This window comes from Cricetulus griseus, chromosome 7 (genome assembly GCF_003668045.3).
Source record: "Cricetulus griseus strain 17A/GY chromosome 7, alternate assembly CriGri-PICRH-1.0, whole genome shotgun sequence".
Taxonomy (NCBI): domain Eukaryota; kingdom Metazoa; phylum Chordata; class Mammalia; order Rodentia; family Cricetidae; genus Cricetulus; species Cricetulus griseus.
Genome location: NC_048600.1, coordinates 84,682,737 through 84,695,659, shown reverse-complemented (window position 1 = coordinate 84,695,659; position 12,923 = coordinate 84,682,737). Strand labels below are relative to the sequence as shown.

Below are 12,923 nucleotides of genomic sequence, written 5' to 3'. Positions count from 1 at the left end.
CTCTGCCTCCATTTACACAAGGATCTCTTGCAAAATAATAAAGTACTGATGACAGACTACAGAAATTCCTCAAAAAACTATTAAGAACTATTAAAAACTCAAAAGAACTATTAAGTACTCCAGCTATACCAGTTTTCATGCTTGAGGCTCCCAAACACTTGGCTTGGGTTTTGTTTAATTTTTCATGTTTTTTATTAACAAATATTGATTATACATAAATTATGCATAATGAATTTCACAGCATTTTCACACATACATACAATTTTGGTCATATTCCCTTCCCTTTACCCATTCTCATGCCCTCCCACTCCTGATTACTACCTTCTTCTTCCCAATCATTCCCCTTTCTACTCTTGTCTTTATTTCTCTTCTTTGTTTTGGTGATTCAAGAACTCTAAGTTTGTCTCTATTTATTTCTTCCAGAAGGTTTTTTAGTATTATTTTTTTTTTTAAGATTTGTTTATTATATAGACAGTGTTCTGCCTGCATGTATGCCTGCAGGCCAGAAGAGGGCACCAGATCTCATTACAGATGGTTGTGAGCCACCATGTGGTTGCTGGGAATTGAACCCAGGACCTCTGCAAGAGCAGTCACAGCTCTTAACCTCTGAGCCATCTCTCCAGTCCTTTAGTATTATTTTTATTTTACATATATGAGTATTTTGACTACATGTACATATATGCACCAGGTGCATGCCTTGTGCTAGATACCAGAAGAGGGCATATTTGCTGAGACTGGAGTTAAAGATAGTTGTGAGCAGCATTTAAATCTGGGTCCTCTGCAAGAATAGCAAGTGCTCTCTCTCCTCAGCCCAAAAGACATTTCTTAAGACTTCTTTTAAACTTTTTTTTTCTTTTAAACTTTTATGTGAGTGAATTGCAATTTTTTTTTTTGGTGTTGTTTAGTAGTCAAATTTATCAGTTTCTCGGCTTTGTATTTTTTCTTATGCCCCAAACATTCCCTGCTTAGTTCTCTTCTGTGCAGGTGATAAATTTATGTGCAAAGATGCGCTTTGTCCTCGCTGTTTAAGAACTCAGCTAAATATTAAAATTCTAGGTTGACAATCATTTTATGTACTCTGATGATACTATTCCACTGTGTTCTATCACTTGAGGGGCTAATAATATGGTATTTCCTGGGTTCAGGTGCTGTTGATGAAGCTGCTATTCAGACAAGCTCTTGCTATTTTCCCCAGGCTAGTCTCAGGTTCAAGATTTTCCCCAGGCTAGTCTCAGGTTCAAGATCCTTCTAACTCCACCTCCCAAATGCTGGACTCACATGCACATGCCACCATGCATGGGTCAGTCTCTACTTTATACTCTGTTTGCAAGTTCTCTAATTAGTTTTTCTTATTTATCTTTATTTCTTCATTGTTTTAACTGTAATTTAAAAAATATTCCTTGTTTCAGGGGGAAGGAGGAGGGGAGGGAGAGGAAGAAGGGATTGACATGTGAAATTACAATTTTGTAAAAATTAAATAAAAAAAAATCAGAGAAAAAATATTGCTTGTTTCATATCCCTATCTAAATGTTACCTGGACTATATGTAGATTCCTAAACCAAGCTTTTCATAACTGAAATTATAAAAGCATCAGTGCACCATATAAATTATGGCCATGCATAAAGTTTTTTTGGACTTCACTGGAAAACTCAATCTCCATTTTTATCATTTTCTTCCACAGTCTTTTGTCTGGAGCATCAGAGAATAGGGTCTCATTAACACTCCAGATTGAGATTCCTAAAGCATAAATTTTGCTGCAGAATTGAGCACTGATTGAAGCTGGTCAATGGAAGAATACCTTTTTAAAGTTTAGTAGAAAATCAACAAAATTTTCTGAAATTTTATAATATTCCCAACTGAAGTCATCTTGAAAAAAAAAATGCTCACTAAGACAAAAACAGGCAGTAAAAGAAGCCCAAAAGTAGCCTTATCATCTCTTTTATTAGTAGTCCTCATTACTGTTTGCATTTACAACTCAGTGATATTCCAAATAAATGCCAGCCCAGCAATTATAGTAGCAGCAAAACTGTCCCTTCCAGTGAAAAAGCGGTGTTTGGACTTCTGAGTCATCTTGACCTATTTTGCTGAAAGACAAAGACTGCTGAGCACACCAACACTGTTTGTGCCTGTGACAATCATAAAGACTGGCCTCTGCCTTCATTACAGGTACAATAATATAAGCTGCTACTTGAGAATAAAGTTTTAAATTTGGTTTTTATTATGATATGGGTAAGTGTCAAGATAAAAACTAAATAACCAGCACTGGTGTCTTATACACCACATATGTTGCCTTTAGGAAGGTCACCAAGAAAGGATCATAGAATTCCTTATGTCATTTTGTTAAAAGTTGCCTCAATGTTCTCCATGGCCAGCTTTAAATTTGTTAACAATGTCAGATAATAAAGTACAGTTAACTGAAGTAATTTTAACATAGCTAGTTTGTTTTTGTGGTTTTTCAAGACAGGGTTTCTCTGTGCAGCCCTGGCTGTCCTGGAACTCACTCTGTAGACCAAGTTGGCCTCAAAGTCAGAGATCCACCTGCCTCTGCCTCCCAAGTGCTGGGATTAAAGGCGTACATGGCTGCAACCACCACCCCAGCCTTTCCCCCACCCCCACTTTAGAGCAAGTATTTTTAACTAAACCATTATGAAAGCTGTTTAATTCAGATATAAAACTGGTAATACATGTCAGAAATGAGAGTTCTGTGAGACAGTAAGATGGTTCAGTGGGTAACAGTACTGCTGCTCATGCCTCATGAACTAAATTTGATCCCAAAACCTGAGAAAAGGCAGAAGCAGACTTAACGCCAGAAAGGTGTCCTCTGACCTCCACATGTATGTGCTCCCTAGTACACACACCCACTCCCACACATATAATAACAGAAAGGAAGAGCGGGCAGGAGGGATGGAAAGACAGGGAGGGAGGGGTTCTTATTTTAGATTTTGTTTGTTTTTTGTTTTTTATAAAAATTCACAGAAAATAACTTCAAAGAAAATAGGAAAACCTAAAAGCTTTATTTGGGAACAAAGAGAAATGGACTACAAATCAACCAGTCTTTCAAAACTAGCCGGGCAGTGGTGGCACATGCCTTTAGTTCCAGCACTTGGGAGGCAGAAGCAGGTGGATCTCAGTGAGTTCGAGGCCAGCCTGGTCTACAAAGTAAATTCCAGGACAGCCAGGACTGTTACACAGAGAAACCCTGTCTCATAAATAAATAAATAAATAAATAAATAAATAAATAAATATTTTTAAAAATTCAAAACTAACTTCGAATAAAGAAAAACTAGGACACAGGCTCAATTCCCAGCACCCACATGAAAGCTCATTAACTCCAGTCCGAGGGGATTCTATGCCCTTTTCTGGTCTCCATGGTCATTAGACACACACAGCACACAGACATGCAAGCAAAGCACCCATACACATAAAAATAAATAATTTTTAAGTTAAAAATAAAACAAAACAAAAAAACAAAAACAAAGCCAGATGGTGGTAGTGATGCACTCCTTTAATCCTAGCACTCAGGAGGCAGAGGCAGGTGGATCTCTGTGAGTTAGAGGCTAGCCTAGTCTACAAAATGAGTTCCGTACAGCCAGGGCTGTTACACAGAGAAGCCCAGTCTCGAAAAACCAAAAATCGGGGCTAGAAAGATGGCTCAGTGGTTAACACCACTGACTGCTCTTCTAGAAGACCAGGTTTCAATTCCCAGCATCCATATGGTAGCTCACAACTGCTGTAATTCCAAGATCTGGAACACATGCAAGCAAAACACCAATGCACATAAAATAAAATAAAATGAAATGAAAATTATTTAAAAAAAAACTGAAGAATCTATAGAGAATGACCAATTTATGTGAGAAGTAAAGGGAGGAAAAACATGGCATTAACCCTGACATAAAAACATGGCATTAACCCTGACATACTGGGTTTGAACTATACTAGAAGGATCTTATATATGTATGTGCATTAAATGTATTAACAAGTCATCTTGACACCATATCATTCATTGCTCAGAGTCTACCTTGTCAATTAAAGGTAGAAAAAAACTTGAAAAGAGAGAAATGGGACACATCAGGAATATTGCTTGCCTAGAATGTACATGGCTCCAGGTCTGATCCCCAGTACAGCAAAGAAAAGGGAGCATGCTTAACAAATTTGCATGAGTATATGTAAAAGAACCAGGGGCTAGGGATGCAGCAACATGGAAGTGTTTATTTAGCAAGCACAAGACCCTGGGTTCAATCTCCAGTACCACTTAAACCAAGCACAGTACTGCACATCTGTAATCCCTGCACTTGGGAACAGAGGATCAGGAAGAGACCAAGGCCAGCCTGAGCTACATGAAACCCCATCTGAAGCAAATGATGGAAAAGGAAAGGGGAAAGGAAAGTGGAAAAGAGAAGGAAAATGAAAGGAAGGGGAGGGAAAAGGTAGTGGAAGGAAATGTAGTGGGAAAGAGGAGGGAGGGGAAGGGGAGTGCGGTGGCTTTGCCACCACACTTAGTTACATGCATAATTTTGTTATAGAACACTGACAAGATTATTTTTTAAAAGACTTTCAAGCCCAAGATTTTATTTTAGGAGTTTAAGATACAGCCTAGCATGCTTGGAGCTTGGGTTCAAATTTGATTACCAAACTAACACTTACTCAGAGGGTAAAGGTAAGAGAATTAGAACTTCAGAGTCACCCTCAGGTATGTAACCAGTTCAAGGCCAGTCTGAGACACACAGGAGTCTAACTCAACAAAAATTTTCAATTAAAAAATACAAAAGATATTGCTTTAGGCTAGTGATTCTCAAAGTGTGCTACCTAAACCATTAATAGTAGCACCACCAACTTGTTAAAATGCAAACTGTGAGGGCTGGAGAGATGGCTCAGAGGTTAAGAGCACTGGCCGCTCTTCCAGAGGTCCTGAGTTCATTCCCAACAACCACATGGCAGTTTACAACCATCTATAATGAAATCTAGTACCCTCTTCTGGTGTACAGGAATACATGCAGGCAAAAGGCTGTATACATAATAAGTAAATCTTAAAAAAAAAAAATGCAAACTGTGGGATCCCAGAGTTCTAGTAAATCAGAAACTCTGAAGCTGAATCACCTTGGAAGCTTATTAAAACACCAACTATTGAACCACTGGACCCTCATCCCAGTTCTTGACTCAGCAAATATAGGATATAACCCAAATATGTGCACTCCTAAGAAGTTTCCCAGGTAAACCTGATGCTGCTGCAGTTGTTCCACAATGACACCATGGAAGCTATGTCTATACTGCTTCTAGGCCAACAGCTAGAATGTAAATACCTTCTCTGACCCTCCTAAATTAGATCTCCCACCAGATTTACTTTACTTAAACACACATCTTTAATAATTGATAACACAATGACTCTACATCTGTTTTCCTCCTCAGTTCAATCACCTAAAGGACCACATGAATTTTGCTCCCATTGTATGCCCAGCACTTAAATACAATGTATTCGACAAAGTAGGTACTTAACAGTGAAATGTCAGTTTCTACACAACAGAGCCAGGGACTATAACACAAGGGTTAAGAGCAGCCAACTACAACTAAATATCATTAAAGTCAGGAAACAAACAAACCTTAATGATGCATTTTCTACTTCCTCCCCAAGTCTACTGAGAACCCTAGTTCCAAAAAGCATTATTTTTATTAGAACACACACAGACACACACACACACACAAATACACTCATGGTTTATTCAATCACAAACAAACACTGTACTATCAGAAAACTTAACATATAAGACAGTTTTGGCAGGGGAGTTGGGAAAGAGACTGGCGAACTTACCCTCTTTAGCCAAATATAACTCCTTAAATTTTGCTCTCTTTTGATTAAATTCTTGCTCAAGCTGCTGCTGTGCACGTAAAAATTCTGCATTAATTTTTTCCAATTCTGCTACTCGTTGCTGAAGAGAAACTGAAAAAATAAATACTAGTTAACAAATAATAAATTTGTTTATATATAAGTTTCAAGAATAAACAGTCATCCAGCTCCATACTGCTATATACACATAAACTAGAAGGGAAGCTGAAATCCATTATATTCTAGGAAATTGTAATTTTTTTAAAAGAAGCCAGACACATCTATTAGATTTTGATACACATACTGTGAATGAGTCATATAAAATGAAACAGAATCACAGAGAACAAAGCCAATTTCAATACAAGAACTCCTAACGCTCTTTAGTACACTGACAGAATATTAAGCCACAGTTGGCATTATTAAATATTGACTTAGTTAAGCTACTTATCCTGCAGCTAACCCCACTGTCAATGTTGCTACTTCCTGTTTCTTTGTTATGAGCAAAACCTAATGGGCTCCCTGGCTAGGACAGCCACAACAACTGAAACTATTCTTGCAGTCCTAGAAGTTCCATTACATTATATAGAAATTCTGACCATATGGAAAGGACACAAACCTGTGGTTCTATGTTAGAGCTCCAATACTAGCACATCAGTTTTCAGGTAAGTAAGTGTTGGGCATAGTCTGGCAAGGTATAGACATATTCCTTACTTAGGGGCTCAAGATTTGGCACTAAAACTGCCTATTCTGTTCAAGGCCAGGGCTGTTTGGTCAAAACACAAACCTCTGACTCTGCCTTAAGGCTATCAATATAATCCCTACAGGAGATATTTATCCAGTTGGATCTGCCCACATTATAACCAAGATCCAGGATTACCTCTGAAGTCCACTCTTTACCCACAAGCCACTGCTAAATTCACAGCTGATTTCATTATACACATAGAAAAGACTAGAAAAGTATACCAATGGTTAGAACTAAGCTCATTTCCTTCATTTTCTTTTCAAAGTTCTCTGCAATACAGATGTATTTCTCTAACAAATACCAAACTAAACCTTATATTAGTTAGTTCCCACATCCCTAGGCTAGCTTCACTATTCGAAAATATTAGAACAACTCATAGCCAGATGGAAGACTGCTGCTTTGAGCTCTGTGTAGTTAAAGGCAGAGTCATTCTGAGCCATACCTACAGTCAGACAATGACAACCTGACCATGTGAGTCATTCTGAGGTACACCTACAGTCAGATAATGACAACCTGACCATGTGAGAGTCATTTAAGGTACACCTACAGTCAGACAATGACACCTGACCATTTAAAAACTTTCTCCTTCCTTCTTTCTTTTTTGTAAAAAAGGAGGTAGACTATATCATAAGCCAGCCATGTAAAACACATGAAGGTAACATTGGAAGGGGGGGGGGAGGTTACCATCTAAAATCATAAGGAAATTCAGTCCCTGAGCGCCTTATTTCTACTAGTACTTATTGCTGAATCCCAATGGTTAAATTAATAGCTCTCCCACAAAACACTAAAATTACTGGCACTACTGACTACTACAAAAATAAACAAGGCTTCTGAAAATGAAGGAAATAACCATTCCATAATGTACATGCACTTCAAAATGTTACAATGTACATATTTTTTAAAATATTACATAATATAGCAATTTAAAATAAATGAAAAGAGAAAGAGGACCCTTTGTTCACATTCTTCCCTATATCCTATCCCATCCATACCTTCACCAAACCACACACATGTATAGAGGCTCATGCCATTCATCATTATATTTAAGTTAAATAAGACTAACAAATCAACAACAAAAAAGCAGCCCTTAAAACTACAGCCAAAGCCTGGCATAGTGGTTTGTACCTATAAGCTCAGCACCTGGGAGTCTGAAGCAGGAGGAGTAGCATGAGTTTGAAGCTAGCCTGGACTACAGAGTGATACACTCACATAAATTTTTATTTTTTTATTTTTTTATTTTTTTCAGCTAACCCTTGTGCTTCCACTACTCCCTACTCCACCCTGGCTCTGACCCACACAATTCAAATCCAAGTCCACACCCACAAGTCTAAATGGCTCTCTTCACTCTTTAAGAAAGACTACAATTCCAGGAATCATAACCCTTGATGGTGTACCAATAAGTCCTTAATTTTAATTCTGTTTTTGTGTAACTTTCAACAGAATCTATCAAGTACTCTAAGCATATCACATTTCTACAAAACAGAAAAGTCAAAATAACTCATTTTCACAGGCATGCCTTTACCGTCACACCTACAAAAGTCAATTTACCCCAGACAGTCAGACGTTTACAAATAGGTATATCATAATATATTAACAGGAAACTACAAATCAAACTAAAAAGCTCATCAAATGGAAGTGCTATATTATTTTCCTAACATGGTGATTAAATAGTTGACAGTGACTAACATATAGTGCAAAAAGTAACATGGAACGGAGGGAAAAAATGATAAATGTTAGCTGTCATTTTAAAATTAAAATTAAATAATGAGTAAAGAAATACAGAGATTGCCAGGCAGTGGTGTCACACACTTTTAATCTCAACGCTCGGGAGGCAGAGGAAGGCAAATCTCTGAGTTCAAGGCCAGCCTGGTCTACAAAGCAAGTTCCAGGACAGCCTCCAAAGCAATACAGAGAAACCCTTTCTCAAAACCCACACCACCCCACCCCTCAAAAAGAAAAAGGAAAAAAAAAAAAAATACAGAGATCAAGTCACTCTGTAGCCACAAAAGACTAAAAGTCACTCCTAACCTCATGATTCTCACCAAGTTCCATCCTGACTTCCCTGCTACACACAAACTAACTAGTGTTAACACCAGCTTTCAACAGTATGGAATTTTGGGAGATTTAGTCGCATGGAGTTTTAGTTTATCAGCTTTCACAAACACAGCTCATACATTATTACCTGCATTTGAGTACTAAGGAGGAAATCATCTGATGCCAAAGCTACCTCGTTTATTTATTAAGGACAGGAAGAGGGGAAAAGACAAAGTTTCACTATATAGCCAGCCTAGACCAAGGCCAATCTAGAATTTATGTTGCCACTGACTGAATCACAGTGATTCAGCTGCCACAGGCTGCCAAGTACTTGGACTAAAGGTGTTTCCCATGCCACCATGTCAAGCCTCTGTGGCTCCATTTATTTGTTTGTTTAGGTTTTTCACCAGAACAGCTACTTTAAATACCAAAAAGAAAAATGACTGTCAGTTACTCAAAAATATCTGAATTAAGCAATAACAATACAGAAGGGGAGGTAAAATCATAAATAAGGAAAAGATCCAGTAATTCTTACATATTTGACCTTTCCTAGTTTTACTGGTGTTTACTGAAACAGTCTCAACTCCCAGTCCTCTTTCTTTTGCCTCCCATGTACTGGATTGCAAGAGTGGGCCACCACCACCTTGTCTAGCTTACTTTTCCCTAATTTTGATATGAAAGAATGAACAATAACTTAAAACCAAGCTGTGTCCTACTATATACCTTAAAAAAGAAAATACTTCACTAAGTTCAGTGAGACAAAAATGAGAAAGAGGAAAAAAGCAATCTGGGTCAAATCTTACTATAACCAGAAATTTTTATTCAAAGATTTCCCTCAAGAGCCAAAGATACCCATTTCAAGCTACAGAACATTAATGCAGGAGGGGGGAAAGAATCTGAACAGTACCTAAAACCCACAAGTCTTGACTTGTTTTGCCACTGGATTTTTAAACGAACTACTGCCATGCACAGGGTATGTGCTCACGATTCAGCTACTCACAAGGCTAAGACAAAACCACTTCAGCCTAGGAGTTCAAGCCAAGCTGGGCAACTCAGTAAGACCTTGTAAGAAAGAAAGGAGGAAAGGAGAGGAGGGAAGGAGGATAATGGAGGAGAAAAAGCGTAAAATGAAATTATTAGGTATGTTAGGTATATCCATTTAATGGATTACCAAAGCCAAAAAATATATAATAAAAAGAACAAAATACAAAATTACTTATGGCCCAATATGAACCATGTAAAAATATAATTTAAAACAGACTAGAAAGAATATGCCCAGCCATAACAGTGGACCAAGCAGCCAGGCCACACATTTGCCACACCTAACTGGGAAAAGAAGCTCCTGTCCACATTAGCCTAGGCCATGGCATGCTGCCATCAGGAGTTGGCAGAGCAGAAATTCTCTAGGCAACTTGGAAGGGAAAACTCATATGGCCAAGGACATCCTGAGGGAAGTAAGGATGCATTCTGATGAGCTGAACTAGGTACCAGAGCTGAACCTGAAGATACTCAGCAGACCACAGAGCTCAAGGAAGGATGCACAAACAGTAATAACGGAAGCCCAAATACATCACAAAAAAAAGCACAAGTAAAGCCAATGCTTGGGGCTAGAGAGATGGCTCAGGGATTGAGAGCATTTACCTGCTCTTACAGAGCACTCAGTCAGATTCAGTTCCTGGCATTCCCATGAAGATTCAAAACCCTCTGTAACTCCAGACCCAGGGGATCTGATGCCTTCTTCTGATCTCTTTGGGCCAGGGTGCACATACACACATGCAAGCAAAAAATTCAAAGACATAAAATAAGTAAATCTAGAAAAAAATAAGTCAAGCAGTAGAGGGACACACTAATCTCAGCATTCAGAAGCAGAGGCAGGTGGATCTCTATGAGTTTGAGACCATTTTGAGTGAGTTCCAGGACAGCTACGGCTACACAGAGAAACCCAGTCTGGAAAAAAACAAAATTAAAATAAAGTAAGAAATGAAAATGCCTATGTTGGGTTAAAGATATAGCTCCATTAGTAGAATACTTGCCTGACATGCATACATCCCTAGATGTGACCAACACCCCAGATACTGAGCATGGTGGTGTATGCCTGTAATCCCAGTGCTTAGGAAGTGAAGGCAGAAGTACAAATTCAAGGCCAGCCTTGACTACACAGCAAGTTCAAAGCCAATCTTAGTTCAAAGCCAGCATGAATTACAAAAGAGACCATGTCAAAAAAAAGAAAAACCAATTAAAAAGAGAAACTTTTATGTTAGCTGGTCATGGTTAAGTCTAGCACTCAGAAGGCAAAGAACAGCTCAGGCCATCCCGAGTTACATTTTGGGACCCTGTCTCAAACCAACAAAATCTTGGGTGGGGGAGATGGCTTACAGGTAAAAGTACTTCTATATAAGCATGAGAACCTAAGTTCAAATCCCTGGCACCTGCATAAAAGAACCAAAAACTTTAAAAATTAAAGACAATAAAAACAATGCCTATGTTACTCAGTCGTAACTGAACCTGGGTCCTCTGCACAGGGACTCTGGTATGGATTTTTACAAAATAGTCATGAATTCCTGATTGGGAGACTTGATCAGGTAGCTGGAATTCTTGGAGACAGCATCAAAGATGTTCTTGGCAAAGTTGCTCAAAGTAACAATGGGTATAGTTCCTTCCAAACCCATGTGTAATATTTGTCAAAGCCAGGCAACAGCAGTAGCTCCTTGGACACAGAAGTTTGAATGATGCCAATCAGTGCCTCTGGGAACAGAGATACAATACACCAGCACAGAGCTACACAGCCTTTTGATTACCTTTTCACAAGACAATACTTGAGAAACACAAATCGTAATCCCCCAGAACCTCCTTACAAAATGACAAAGGAGAGACTAGACAAGATGGTCCCTCAGATGATGGTAGCTATCCTTGGAGCACTGAAAAACAAAGGCCAACTTGACCATCATTGTCTGTGATGGTGACAAATGCTTTAACCTGGTCTGCTGGCCAGTCAGCCTGCTTCTTCTACTCTAGTATGATCTCAAAACCTCACTCTCAGACTCAATGCACAGAAATAACTCCGAGAGCTTGTACCTCTCTCAGACAAGACAACCCAACTTGTTAACAGGCCCCCAAGCTCTCACACTGTGTTCTAGAAGTATTCCAGCTAGGAAATTACTATTTTCAGGCAGAGGAACAGCTCACTGAGTAAAGTGTTTGCCTTTCAACCCCCAGAATCCATGTAAAGAGCCAGACATGGTAGTGTGCTCTTGTAATCCCAAAGCTGGAGAGACAAAGACAGGGGATCCAACTTACTGGCTAGACTAGATGGTGACCTCCAAGCCAAAGAGAGACCCTGTATCAAAGAAGGCAGACAGTATTTCAGATGATGATACTCACATGCACATATTTAAAAATAAAAATCCAGGAAAGGGCTGAAAGATGGCTCAGGGATAAAAGCGCTTGCCACACAAGCCTGACAAACCTAAGTCTGATCTCTGGAACCCACAAAAACCAGATGTGGTTGTTTATATCCATAATCCCAACACTCCTACATTGATATATGGCAATAGGAATATGGGTTGAAAGCACACTAACCAACCAGATAGAGTATACCACCGAGAGGAAGGAGCAAGAGAAGCCCTGCTTCAGCATCAACTCCCAAAAGTTGTCTTCTGACCCCCACATGTGCCCTATAGTGCACACCATCACCATCATCACCATCATCATATTGAAAATCCAAGAAAGGGGTCAGAGTTATAAATGAAACTCCTAGACATTAGTAGACATGTGGAAGGTGGTACATCCATATACTAATGCATTTTACTTTTTTATTAGTTTGGTTTAGCTTTGAGATAGCTTTCAGGTCCTGGCTGACCTGAAACTCAGAACTCTACCCGCTTTTGCCTCCTGAGTGCTGGGATTAAATGCAAGAGTTTAAGGCTAATTACTTTTACATCTCATTATTTCTGTGTTTGAGTATTTAAGTTTAAATCAGGTGAAAAACAATGTACTCACATAATTTCATTTCTCCATCATTCTAGATACACAATTTATAAACAATTGTTAATAAACCCAAAACTATCTCATCTCAATTCCTCTAATATAATTAGTTTAGGATAATCTGAAGTTATTATCATTTACAAGGACAAACGCCTATGCAACATAAACTGTCCTTTAGAACCACATTTGATTAAATTGTAAGACAAATCAATTTTCCTTATATGCAATTAACAAAAAATGTAAAATTCTTCATTCTCTCTACATTTGTGCTATAGTAAGGCTACACTATAGTATCAATTCTACATTAGGGATTACTTATCTGAAGTTTATAAATATATAATA

The 12,923-nt window shown here is 38.5% G+C and overlaps 1 protein-coding gene across 4 annotated transcripts in view; it reads right to left on the bottom strand.

Annotated features, from left to right (window-relative positions):
* Rabep1 (rabaptin, RAB GTPase binding effector protein 1) overlaps window positions 1–12,923 on the bottom strand; it is an 80,445-nt gene that overhangs the window by 53,830 nt on the left and 13,692 nt on the right. For all 4 annotated transcript variants that reach the window (XM_027426885.2, XM_035447976.1, XM_035447975.1 and 1 more), the window contains one exon: window positions 5,807–5,935. In XM_027426885.2, coding sequence (XP_027282686.1) covers window positions 5,807–5,935 — 129 coding nt within the window. Of the gene's footprint in view, window positions 1–5,806; window positions 5,936–12,923 lie in introns of those variants that run through there.